The following is a 12,246-nucleotide window of genomic DNA, read 5'->3' on the forward strand; positions in this document are numbered from 1 at the left end:
ACATTGATGAATTATATGTAGCCCTCGTGGAGAATCCAAATTTAAAATTTGTATGCAAGGTGGAATCAAATTAATCATAGAACTGAAGTTGCATAAGAACAAAATATACAATTATTCTTTGGATGTTATGATCAAGCTGCTGAAATGTGCTAATAGTGAAACAAAATGAAGAAACTAATCAAATACTGAGTTTTAGAAAGGTTCAGGAGGATCCAGATGTTTAACTCATTTTTTGGTTGTGTTGACTTCCAGCGTTAGGTAAAGAGCTTTAGTCTTTTTACCCATTTATACTGCAGGAGTTACTGGCTCAGTATCATGGTTGAGGATTTGAAGCAACAGCCCTACTGATCACAGTAACTGTTATACTTATTTAGCTGATGATTTTCTCCAAAGTGACTGTAGTATTGGTGTACTTAGAACTGTTTACCCCTTTGTACAGCTGTGTAACTTTACTGGAGCAATAGAGAGTCAGTACCTTGCTCAAGGGTACCACAGCTGGAGGTGTGATTTGAACCCACAACCTTTGGGTTTTAACACAGCAGCATTAACCACTACACTACCACTGTGATGCCACGTCTCTTCGGGACCCCCCCACCCCTGGCACCGCTGCGGACGGTTCCTCAATCGACTCCTTCCTTTATAACGGTGAGTTTCCACTCCGGCCCAATGTCTCGCGCTTCACTCCAGCAGGCGGCGCTGTAACGGCTTGGTGGGGTTGGTGAATAGACGCGCTGGCCCTTTAAGTGGGCGGCCCGCTGCACGTGACGAGCCCACGTGGTGTTAGTGCGTGGAGCGCCCAGAGTCTGGGTCCGAGTGCGCGTGCATGGTACGAGGTGCGTGCGTCAAGGCAGCGCGTGCGACGGTGCGGCCAGAAACAGGCGTTTCCATTGGTGAAGAGGGGCACGGCGCGTGAAGTAAAAGCTCGTGGCCGAAGCTGCTGGACATGAAATTCGACATGACGGAGGAACTAGAACGAGTTCTTTCTCAGCTCACCGAGCCCGACGGCGCCCGTATCAAGCAGGTGAGGGGTAGCGGGCGGCAGGCAGCGCCGCGGTGCCTCTCAATTTTACCTCGTTCGTGACTGACGGTGTGGTGTCTTTACGACGCGGTCGTCATGATTTGTGCGGGAAGCCTGGCTGAGAATTTCTCTCCGCCACGTGCTGCTGTGTGTCTCGCGGCGAGAGTTGCGCGCGCGGGCGCGCGCCTTGGCTTGGAAATAATAAGTGACTCACTGGCTACGGCAGTGAGTTCGTTCGGCTCCGCGTACCGTCGCGTCGTGTCTTTTCCTGGGCTTATTACCCGTGTATAACGACGAGTATCATCGACGTTACTGTTTTATTTTTATTTATGTTATTAGAATGAGAATGGCTTAAGTTTTATAATTATATTGGCCAGTCTCACACACAGTCTGAGTCTGCTCGCATGACGGGACGGAGATTTGCTGCGGTTCTGCCTCCGGCTCCACTCACTGACTGCGTTTATCTGTAAAACACACACACACAGCTGAAAAATATTAGTTACAGACAAACACGAGTATAAATAGTACAAAGCCGCGATGGGATATCATATGATATTGTAATAATTATTTGTTGTACTGACAGGACAGGAGGAGGAGAGACTGTGTGTCTCTGTCTGTTCTCTCATGAGTGATAAATGTAAAATATTATAAATAAATGTGATGCGTGAGGAGAAAACCGTTATATAATCTGCTGGTCCTTTTTCTGGCGGATGCTCAGTCAGTGCTCTGTAACACCTGCCAGGGGTCAAGTGTGAAGAGTTTGTACCCGGCCCGGGGTGTCAGTCCGGTGTGTGGGGTGGGTGACATCTTGATCACCTGCTTCCTCGACTCGAGCCAGGGCGAGGAGGGTTGCTGGGCAGGCAGGCAGGCAGGCAGGCAGGCAGGGGGGCACCGGCGATGATCCCTCTCAGCCTGCGTCTCCAGCCTCCGAGTCTGTAGCCTCTTCAGGCTCTTGGTCTTTCTGTCCCGAGCGCAGGACGGGCTCGTCGACACCTGAGAAGAAGCGCAAGTGGGTCAGAAGGTCCTGCGGCAGGTTGAACTCGTTCGGTTGGCGAAGGAAGTGCGTCCGCCGTCGGTCGGGCCTTTTTCGCCATGGAGTCGATGCAGCCTGGTGTCCCGCTTCACGTCCCGGGCCGGGAGGTTGTAGGACCCGGAACCTGACGCGCTCCGCGGCTGAGACTCTGTTGAGAATGGTGGGGGTGGGGATTCCTCCAGAAGACGTCCACAATCGTCTTCGTTGTTGTTGTCGTCGTCGTTGTCATTGTTGTTACCACCACCAAGCAGTAAGTGACTCTCTGTGTCCCTCAGGCTACAGCGCAGCTCAAAGCGGCTTTTAAAGACCCGGCGGTGATTCCTGCTCTGTGCGCCGTCATGAGGGGCTCTCAGAAACCACAGGTTTGCCCTTAATCACATTTATCTGACCCTTTTCTCCAAAGTGACTGATCATGTTAATTTCCAGCAGTTATTTACCTATTTAAACAGTGTGTTTTCACACACACACACACACACACACACACACACAGTTAAAATGTTCCTGGTTTAAGCCTCTGTACATTTTGATTGAGGTACTTACCCTCAGTGATACAGTAAGAATGATGTGCATGGCAACATGGGTCTGTGACTGAAATGTGGGTTTGTACCTTATAAAGTTTGGGTCGGTGTGCAGTAAGTAAAGATGAAGAAAAATGATGACAACAGAAACTGTGAAGGGACGTGGCGCCACGTGTCGATGAGGTCAGGGTTTCTCCCCCGTCTCGATGGCTGGAGGTTCTTTTGTGTAGGATGATCAACATTGTGCAACATTTGTCTTCACTTCACGTTGACATTCGCGTGGGCGACCTGACCTGTATCTCTGTGGCGCAAACTGGACAGAAGACGGAAAGGAAAGCAACCCGCAAGTGTCCTGCGTCCGGAGAACTGACGTTGAGCGACTTCCTGCTCAAAGTTGTTGCTGAATACTTCATGGAGAAAAAGTTTCCAACAAGTTTTGACTCTCACTGTGTTCTTGGTGCATTTTTTGTGTCATTCAAGGTGCGTCAGACTGCTGCAGTGATGCTGAGGATGAGGGTGATGAAACGCTGGAAGAAGATCAGTCTGGAGCACAGAGAGAGGTTCATCATCAGAACTGTCATTGAAACAAAAGTGTATTTGAACCGAGGAGCACGTCGCTCGGGCCTAGTTTACGCTTTACTTGACTGGCTCTCTTTTCCGGGGTCATGGATTGTTTGACCCCTTGAATGTACTGCACGCATTTTCCTCCCACTTCTCATTGTTTGCAGCAGTCGCTCACAGACTGCACTCCCATAAACCAGTTAGATGTTGTGCTCTGTTAAATGGTGTAAAGTACGTCAAGTTTCCGTGTTGATATTTTGCTGAACTAGTCTGCCTTGTTCTCTTCTGTGCTTCAGCCTGAAAGCTGTGGTTCTGGAAGCTTTTCGGCAGGAATCGGAGTGAGTATTTGAGTATTCTCTGTAGCTGTACACTACTGACTGTTTCCGCAGTCCTTTAACATACTGCACTCTTAGCCGGGCTCTGCTAGGGTTTACTGGGCTGTTCTTGTAGGCCTAGTCCTCGTTGACACTGACCCCTTGCCTGCCCCTCATGCATCTCAGGCATTTTGTGCGCCACTCACTGTCTCAGCTCAGTGCTGTGTTGGTAAAGCACGAAAGTCCGGAGCGCTGGCCTGCGCTGCTCACCGTCCTCAACCAGTCGACCAAGAGCCCGAACCCCCAGGACAGACAGGTACCGCTGCAGGATCCACCTGTTTTCTCTGCACTCCAACAGAACTGAGTATCTGCTCAGCTCCACTTGTTGGAAATATTACTGTAATATTTTTAGTGTCTTCAGTGTTCTGAAGTGTTTGTCTAAATGTATCTTTCCCAAAACTATTAATGTTTCCTTTAAACTGGAACTCCTACGTATTGCGTATTCATGGTGTGTGCAAGAGCCATCGCTGCTCACCACAGAAAATGTTTAACTTATTTAAATTACTTCAGCATATGATTTTCTCCAAAGTGACACAGATCCTGAGTCCCCCAGAGTAAACAAGGGTGTATTTCACCCTCACATAGAGATACAGATGCAGACATGAGATTCTCGGAAGTACACTCACTTAGTCTAGTTGCACAGTTCCTGCTGCCACATGACATGGGTATCTGTACTCAGCGTTGATTTGCAGACCCTTGCCTGCTCTGTGTTGCGCTCGCTCACGTTTTGACTAATGAACCAACTCTCGGCCCTAATGAACATGGGCAATAGTGGACCAGTTGCAGTAATAATAACGTGAATTTACGTGGTCGACTTAAGGACAAAGCCTGGCAACGCAGAGTTCTTCAGTGACTTCCTGTCTTTTCCTGCAGGTTGGTTTGCTCCTGCTCAGTAAAGTGGTGGAATCAAACCCAGAGGCCTTCAGGCCTCACTACCGGCAGCTGCTGCAGCTGTTTGATACTGTGCTGCAAGATGTGAATAACCCCACAGCCATGTATTACTGCATCCTCACCCTGACTACCTTGACTGCCTACGCTGGTGTTGCAGAGCAGGTGAGTTCCAGCCTCTCAGAAGGAGTTCTCAGCGCTCTTGGCAAATGGGCTAAAAGCAGCAGCATGTCACAGCTTATGTTTATTGTGTGTTCTATATTTTTATATTATTGTATTTTAGAACCTAATGAGGTCACTTCTCCCAAAGCTGACTATTTCCATCAAGCACCTCATCAAGGTAGACCAGGTGGGTGAGCATTCGGTGTGTGTTCAGTGTTTTTTCAGCTGTTGGGGAGGATTTGGCGAAGGTGTCACTGTGATGCGTTCTCTTCTCAAATGTCGTGGTGTCAGTTTTCCCCCTTTACTTCTGAATATTACAGGATCAGGCTGGTGAGGCAATGGAAATTTTGGATGAGCTGATGGAGAGTGAGGTGTCCCCCATCATTGTCCCCCACATCTCTGAAATTGTTCACTTCTGTCTAGAGGTGTGTCTATTGCAGTTCCTATCTCTGTGTTACGTTTGTTACGATTGTGAGAGCAGCACAGTCTGTTCCCAATGTGTAAACAAAGAATAGCGTACATATTTTTAACGTGCTATTCCCTTCAAAGTAACCTTGTCGAGGTGATGGGGGTTTGTCCCAGTGTTCTTATCACTTTTGGAAACAATGCTGGAATGTGATACGGCTCCCTGCACGTTATTATGTCCTCTTCAAAAAATCTTCTTTTCAGAGGATACAGGGAATTTTGGCTTCATAGAAATTCCCCCCGCTGTGGGATGATGGTCCATGGTATCTGTACCTTTAATGCTCTTGTGTCTATCGAAGGATTTTTGACAGACAAAAAAATGAAAGTGCAAAATTCATATGATCAAAATTTTGATCACTTGTGTATATTAAATATATACATTAAATGTTTAATATTTGGTATTTTGAGATGGTTGTATTTTGTGTCTGTGTGTGTTGTCAGATAGGGGCAGACAATTCCCTCAATGACTCCATAAGAGTGAAGGCTTTATCCTGCATCGCTTCTCTCATCAGACTGAAAAACAAGGTAACTTGAGTTGTGCCAGTTTGTACATTTTCTTTGGTTTTATATTACATTTATTCATTTAGCAGATGCTTTTCTCCAAAGCGACGTACTTCTCAGAGAAAATACAATATGTGCATTACATCAGCAGAAAGAGAGACTTAGATGCAGACGCGTTATTCTTAAGTAAACCTAGTTTGTCACTTTCCACTTTATGCACCAATGTTTATCGCACAAGTAGGTGCATGGAACTCAGGATAGACGAATCCTGATCACCTTCCTACCTCCTATATATATATTTTTTAATAAAAGGTACACAAACATTTATACACAGTACAGGAGTAGCAGCTGTGTAAAGGCTTATCTGGGCATGATCATAATGTTGCAGTGCATGGACATTTACATCATACGTGAGCTTGAGAGATCATGGGTGACGTGAGTCCAGAAAAGGTGTTAGGTCTAGTCTCCACGTTGTTCCTCCCATTTCCTTTTGTCTCCTTCTATGAAGTGAACTATTCTACTCTTTTACAGGCTGTTTTAAAGCAGAAGCTGCTGAGCCCTATCTTGCAGATGGTGTTCCCTGTGCTGAGTGCAGCACCTCCTCCTGGCCAGGAGGACCTTGAGGACCAGGAGCAGGACATGGATAATGAAGGAGATGTCGAGAGCCCCAAGCACTTTGCTGCTCAGGTAAACTCCTCAGCTGACCTGAATTTAGCCTTAACCTTTATTGCTTAAAATGTAGATATTTCCAGTAAACCTTACACTAAATTTTCCTCGTGATTATGGAAAAGACTGCCTGCGAGACTTGTTCAGATTTGGTGTACTTCTTTCTACTGTATCATTGATAATTTGCTCCTTAAAAATACATGACTTTCATAAGTCTGTCCATCTGTGTTACTAAAATTATTTGGGGTGGGACAGTGGTACAGCAGGTAGTGCTGCTGCATCACAGCACCTGAATTGTTTGAGCCTGGCCCAATCTGTGTGGAGTTTGCATGTTCTTTGTGTGTCTGTGGGTTTTCTCTGGGTGCTCTGGTTTCTTCCCTCAGACATGCAGCTCTGGTGAATTGGACACTCTAAATTGCCCTTAGTAGAATATGGGTGGGTACATGTATGTGTGGCTACCCTGCCATGGACTTACATCCTTTTCAAGGTGTGCCATAATTCTGGGATGGGCTCTGGACCACTGCCAACACTGACCATGACAAGCAGTTGGTGAAAGTGAAAAATGAGTGAAATTGGAATTAATTGGAAAACTTTCCTTTCAAAATGCATCTAGGTTATAGACACACTGGCTCTGCACATGCCCCCGGAAAAGCTCTTCCAACACATTGTAAGTCAACTTTTTTTTGGGTGGGTGGGCAAAGTAATTACAGGCAACAGTAGAATTGTCTTGACGTATATACAGTATATGTAATATAAAAAGCTGCCCTTAACATTTCTTTATCTGATGTAGAGATCAGTGCTACAGCAGTCAGTGTCTTAGTTTCTTCTGTACACCTGTGTCATCTAACAAGCTGAGCCTGCGTTAACAATCTGTTGTGCTGCTTTCTTCAGTTGCCCCAGGTGCAGGTGTGCCTTTCCAGTGAGAACCCTTACCAGAAGAAGGCAGGTGTAGTGTGTCTGGCCATGCTGGCCGAGGGCTGCGCTGGCTACATCCGCAGGAAGTGAGCTTTGACTGCAACACTTCTAGTTATCTGGTTAATTGTCTGTCTTCTATTTTCTGCACACAGCATGAACCCTGTACTTCATGTACTGTCAGAATGTTTCTCTCCGTGCTCTGTTGACATACAAGGTGTGCATTCTTTCAGGATGCTGCCGTTCATGTTGCGTACGGTGTGTCACAGCCTGTCAGACACCAGTCAGGTTGTTCGCAGTGCTGGTTTGCTCGCTTTGGGCCAGTTCTCTGAGCACTTGCAGGCAAGTCAATCAATTTATGTCCTTGAATGTGTTTTTCCTTCTATGTATACACTAACGTCACCTTATTCATAAAAGACTGACAAAAGCAGCCCAAGAACATTTTCTCACGTTATCTGTCTGAATCTAATTTGCTGCTGATACTTTCTTCTCCATCTTCGCTGCTGTCGTTTCTCCTCCTTAGCCGGATGTTAGCAACTACTGCGCAGATGTGATGCCACTGTTGCTGAGATACCTGGCGGGACTGAACCAGACCATGACTGTGCATGTGTCCAAGGCCTTCTATGCACTGGAGAACTTCATGGAAAATCTTGGTTTGTCTTTACAGTGCCTCTGTTGACCTTTTTTTTTTTTTTTCCTTTTCACAAACTTCTCCTTTCACCTCTTTGTGCTGTGGCTCTGTGTCTGAATGATTTCTGTTGCTCGCTGCTTCTTACAGGTGCAGAAATTGAGCCCTATTTACCCACTCTCATGGAGACCATGCTGGGTACACTGAGTAACGCTGAGAACCTAAGGATCAAAGAGCTTGTTGTCAGTGCTATTGGAGCCATTGGTAAAATCCTTTTTCGAACAGTCTGCTTGACTTTGTTTCTGTGATCGGTCACAAGGTAATCCTGCCCTTTGTGTTTCTTAGCCAGTGCAGCGAAGAAGCTGCTGGTGCCTTACTTCCCAGCTGTGATTGAGAACTTGAAGGGCTTTCTATTGGACATACGGGATGAAGTGAGGTGTCTGCAGACGCAATCTCTAGGTGCAGAGCCATATGCCTTCTTCACTCATTGTTTTCTTTTTACCCTGATGGTTAGTGTTCTACTCTGCGGTACAAGTAAATAAAGTGGCCCTCTTCATATGCAGACACCCTGTCAGTGCTGGCCCGCAATGTGGGCAAGGAAACATTCAGCCCTTTGGCAGCAGAATGTGTGCATCTGGGCCTCAACCTCACCAATAGTGTGGATGACCCTGACCTGCGCCGCTCCACGTGCGTTTTTTTTTTTTTTTAAATATTAATAATCCTTCCCTATTTTTTGTTTGTGCCATGTTCCGCTCCTTGAGGCACTTCTCCTCCTGTGAGATTTTTGTCCTGGCTGCATGCACTCCATTTGTCTGTCTGTGCTGTCAATGATTTTGAGCCTCTGACCAGGTGGAAAACTTGTAATTCATCTCCTCTATGCATCCTGGTCTTGTGGTGCAGGCGTTCCTCATCTGGTCAAATGATTATTTCTTAAAGCACAGCTCTGGTGCTTCACTTGAGTGTGAATGTAATCCCCACGTACCCATGTAGCAATTTTCCCTTACTTCAACTTTCAGGTACTCCCTGTTCTCTGCTGTATCCACAGTCAGCCCAGAATGTCTAAACCCTCATCTTGGCTCCATCACCACAGCCATAATGCTGACCATGAAGTCTACAGAAGGAGTCACGGTCAGTGTGGCACCTAGTGCAGTGTGTGAGGCCCCTTAGCTGTAAACAACTCGTTTTTACCCCGTGTACTGACAATGATGTTAAATTGCAGATGTAAGATTTACATCTCTGTGGTTTTCTGTTTCAGGCGCACTTGGAGGAAGAAAAACAGTTTGTACTCCTTGATGATGAAGAGGATGATGATTTAAATCTAGAGGAGGAAGAGGACATAGAGGGAAATGACAGAGACGTGTCTGAATTCAGTGTAGAGAACGCCTACGTTGACGAGAAGGAAAGTGCATGTGAAGCTTTAGGAGAAATTGCCTTCAATACTGGGTACTGGCACTTTGACAATCTTAATGAACTTCGTTTGGGTGTGTGGGCATGTACCCTGCTGAGCCACGGCCCCTACTTTTGTTGTCCGCTGTCTTTAGATGTCTCCCTTGTCTCCCTATCTCCTTCAGTGCTGCCTTCCTACCCTTTATGGAGTCAGGTTTCCAGGAGGTGTTTGCATTACATGATGTAAGTCATGCTACTTGTCGCTTCCTGATGCTCTGTTCTCCACTGACTGCTCTGCTGTGTCTGTGATGGATCAGCGGTCCAACTTGATCGTTGCTCTTTAAAGGGCTAAGCGAGTCCAGGAAAACACAGCAAACTTGTTTTGGTGTCTGATTGGGCTTGTTTGTTTCTTCCTAGTTTCCCCATGAGGATGTGCGCAGGGCTTCCTTTACTGTTATGGGTCAGTTCTGTAGAACTTGGCATAAAATCTGGAAGGAAAACCCCACTCAAGAAAACCATCAAGGTATCATTCTTCCAGCTTTTACTTAATGAAGTTATTTTTGTACCATCGAGCTGTGGAACAGCGAGTGTCTCCATCATGTCCTGCCTTCACTGATGTGTGAATTCCCTTCCATTTCTCCATTAACTAGTGCTGCAGAACACTTTGTCTGTAGTGCTTCCTAGCTTGCTGGAAGCTGTGAGGAAGGACCGTGACCATAACGTGGTCATCGCTGCACTTGAGTCCATGAATGGTGTCCTAAAGGCCTGTCAGGAGGAGGCATTACAGTCAGAGGCCATGTTGGCAGAAATCAGCCATGTCATTCGCGATGTTTTCAAGAGTAAGGTGGGTCTGTGTTTCAGGAAAGAAGGGGAGGAGTCTTTAATATGTGTGCAATTACGAAAACGGATGGATCCTTCTTTGCGATGACTCTTCCTACAAAGTGTGGCCCAGCTTGTTTTATTGTCATTTACCAATAGTTTCCCCCCCCCCCCCCCCCCCTCTTTTTTTGTGCTCTCCTTTAGACAGCTTGTCAAGATGTTAGTGAAGATGAAGCAGATGATTGTCAGGTAATGTGGCTCCTCTGTGAAACATTGGCAATATTGGATAATGTGTGTACTGGGCATGCATAGGTGTTTTTAGAAGCACTTCTGATGCTCTATTCTGTGTCTCTGGGTGAGTGTGTATTTGCATTTGTCCCTGGCTCCTGCATTACTGTGCTTCTCTCTCGGATGCAGGCGGAGTACGAAGCCATTCTGCAGGAGTTTGCGGGGGAGGGAATCCCGCTGTTGGCTTCTGCTGTCCCAGCCGACACTTTCTACCCATACCTGAATGAACTGCTGCCCTTCATTATGAATAAGACTGTGAGATTCTGTGTTTCTTTACTTGTAAAGCCCACTTTTTATACAGCTAAATGATATTTGTGCAGATGGTATGAAAGTGTCTGTATTTGCCGTAGTGCCTTACTTGCCCTTTTGCTCCACTTCCTGTAGAAATCCTCTTGCACTGTGGCTCAGCGCTCCTTCTCCCTGGGCATGCTGGCAGAGATCGCACACTCACTGGGTCTTGTGTCTGGGGGGAGGGCGGTTGCTGGACGCCTGTCCAGTCGACTGCTGCCAGTGATGGTGAGTGGGGTGCGGGACAGAGACCCAGAGGTGCGCAATAACAGCGTGTTTGGCTTGGGGGCACTGGCCCAGGCCGCTGGACCTCTTCTAACAGAGTATCCTTACACTGAGCATCTTGTTGGCATGTGTGGCAGTAAAGTGCATTGCACACCTTACATTTTTTTGTGAGCTGACAAATATGTGAATTATGTGTGGTACTTTCTGCCTCCTTGTTATCCTCTTGACTCTGAGTCCCAGAAGTTATCCTATGTTGCTCTCCCTGTTCTCCTCCCTCCTGGTGAAAGAGTCTGACAGGAGAGTCATTGACAACATCTGTGGAGCCCTGTGTAGAATGATCACTAGCAATGCACAGTGTGTCCCATTGGATCAGGTACCATCTGTCCTCGTGTACCCTTCAGATGCACATTTACTTTTTGAGTTTGTTGGTCGTCTCACTTTTTTTCTCCCGTCTTTTGGGAATTTCTCTACTTGGGCTTATAAGTTTTCCTGTTGATTAGACATGTAGCGTGGTGCTGCACCTTTCTACATATATTCTACATATTTTGTTCTCCCTTTCAGGTGTTTCCTGCCCTCCTGTCGCACCTCCCGCTTAAAAAGGACCTCGAGGAAAACAAAACTGTGTTTGGTTGTCTGGCCTTCCTGTACAACCATAACCCATCACTGGTATAGTCCCCTTTGCTCCCGAGTCAAACATTCTTGGTTTCACAGTGGAAATTTAGCTGGATTTATTGGGACCGTTGGTGTCAAACACAACCTTTAAAAGTAAGACCTGTGACCCCTGAGTGTTCCCTGTGTTTACTGGGTATTTGTCGCCCTCCGTCTTAGATTGTGAATCACCTAAAAGCTATTCTCTCTACTGCCAGCCTTGTTATCAGGACAGAAGACCTTGACGCAGGTTAGTCTTTTCCTTTCATATGTTGTAAACTAGTGCTCGGGTGAGCCTTTGTCTGAAAGGGAAATTACTCGTTCTGCAGATACCCGGAATACTTTCCTCCTGTTGCTGAGAGACGTGGCTCAGCATCACCCTCAGGAGTTCCAAGGGGCGGTGTTGTCTCTTCCGCCAAAACAAAAGGCCACACTCACAGCGGCTGTCGCGCACTTGTAGCCCCGACCTGCACGTGTGCGCTGTCAGGAACACCAGTGGGTTTTACACGATGCCAGTGACTGGGGTATACACACCTATACTACATGCCCTGACAGAATACTTTCTTTGCATAATGTATTTGGAGTATTTAATAAAATCAAGCTGCTCATTCAGTTTTTATTCTCATCTGCACTTGTTCATTTCCATTTGTGAGAGAAGTTACTTGTTCTGGAGTTACTGCATGAAGAGGCTGTTTCAGTTGTACCCCCCATAGTGCAGTGCTTCGATTAATCTCCCTTGATCTCTTTATTGACTTCAGAGGGCTGCGTGTGTAACTTTAAACTCCATTTTCAAGAAGGTATGGTCAAGTTTATGAAATAGAACAGTGGCACGATCTATCGTTTCCTTACGGAAAGGGTGCTTAGTT

The 12,246-nt window shown here is 46.5% G+C and overlaps 1 protein-coding gene across 3 annotated transcripts; it reads left to right on the forward strand.

The window, feature by feature from the left end:
- Positions 1 to 783: 783 nt before the first annotated feature.
- LOC108930094 (importin-4) lies at positions 784 to 12,134 on the forward strand. 3 transcript variants are annotated; one of them, XM_018745154.1, is made up of 29 exons: positions 784 to 1,021; positions 2,327 to 2,413; positions 3,050 to 3,129; positions 3,427 to 3,468; positions 3,631 to 3,760; positions 4,378 to 4,557; positions 4,676 to 4,741; positions 4,875 to 4,979; positions 5,461 to 5,544; positions 6,052 to 6,207; positions 6,800 to 6,853; positions 7,078 to 7,187; positions 7,332 to 7,440; positions 7,622 to 7,751; positions 7,877 to 7,990; positions 8,072 to 8,185; positions 8,290 to 8,413; positions 8,743 to 8,854; positions 8,982 to 9,169; positions 9,298 to 9,355; positions 9,530 to 9,635; positions 9,763 to 9,956; positions 10,136 to 10,180; positions 10,349 to 10,474; positions 10,604 to 10,830; positions 10,973 to 11,105; positions 11,294 to 11,398; positions 11,561 to 11,630; positions 11,710 to 12,134. In XM_018745154.1, exons 1-29 carry the CDS (start codon positions 944 to 946, stop codon positions 11,838 to 11,840), a joined length of 3,258 nt encoding a protein of 1,085 aa, XP_018600670.1. In that variant the 5' UTR covers positions 784 to 943; the 3' UTR covers positions 11,841 to 12,134. The 3 variants fall into 3 exon arrangements, with proteins under 3 accessions (XP_018600670.1, XP_018600671.1, XP_018600672.1); XM_018745155.1 differs by having other exon boundaries at positions 10,976 to 11,105; XM_018745156.1 differs by having other exon boundaries at positions 11,599 to 11,630; positions 11,710 to 11,789.
- Positions 12,135 to 12,246: the final 112 nt, after the last annotated feature.

The sequence above is a fragment of the Scleropages formosus genome, chromosome 7, assembly GCF_900964775.1.
Source record: "Scleropages formosus chromosome 7, fSclFor1.1, whole genome shotgun sequence".
Classification (NCBI taxonomy): Eukaryota; Metazoa; Chordata; class Actinopteri; order Osteoglossiformes; family Osteoglossidae; genus Scleropages; species Scleropages formosus.

What these genes read in the sequence shown, in the direction of transcription:
- LOC108930094 (XM_018745154.1), top strand. Translation starts at nt 944, where the DNA reads ATGAAATTCGACATGACGGAGGAACTAGAACGAGTTCTTTCTCAGCTC. An exon ending in ACCTCATCAAGGTAGACCAG is followed by an intron (nt 4,742 to 4,874) that starts GTGGGTGAGCAT and finishes TGAATATTACAG; the next exon opens with GATCAGGCTGGTGAGGCAAT. An exon ending in AGTTCTCTGAGCACTTGCAG is followed by an intron (nt 7,441 to 7,621) that starts GCAAGTCAATCA and finishes TCTCCTCCTTAG; the next exon opens with CCGGATGTTAGCAACTACTG.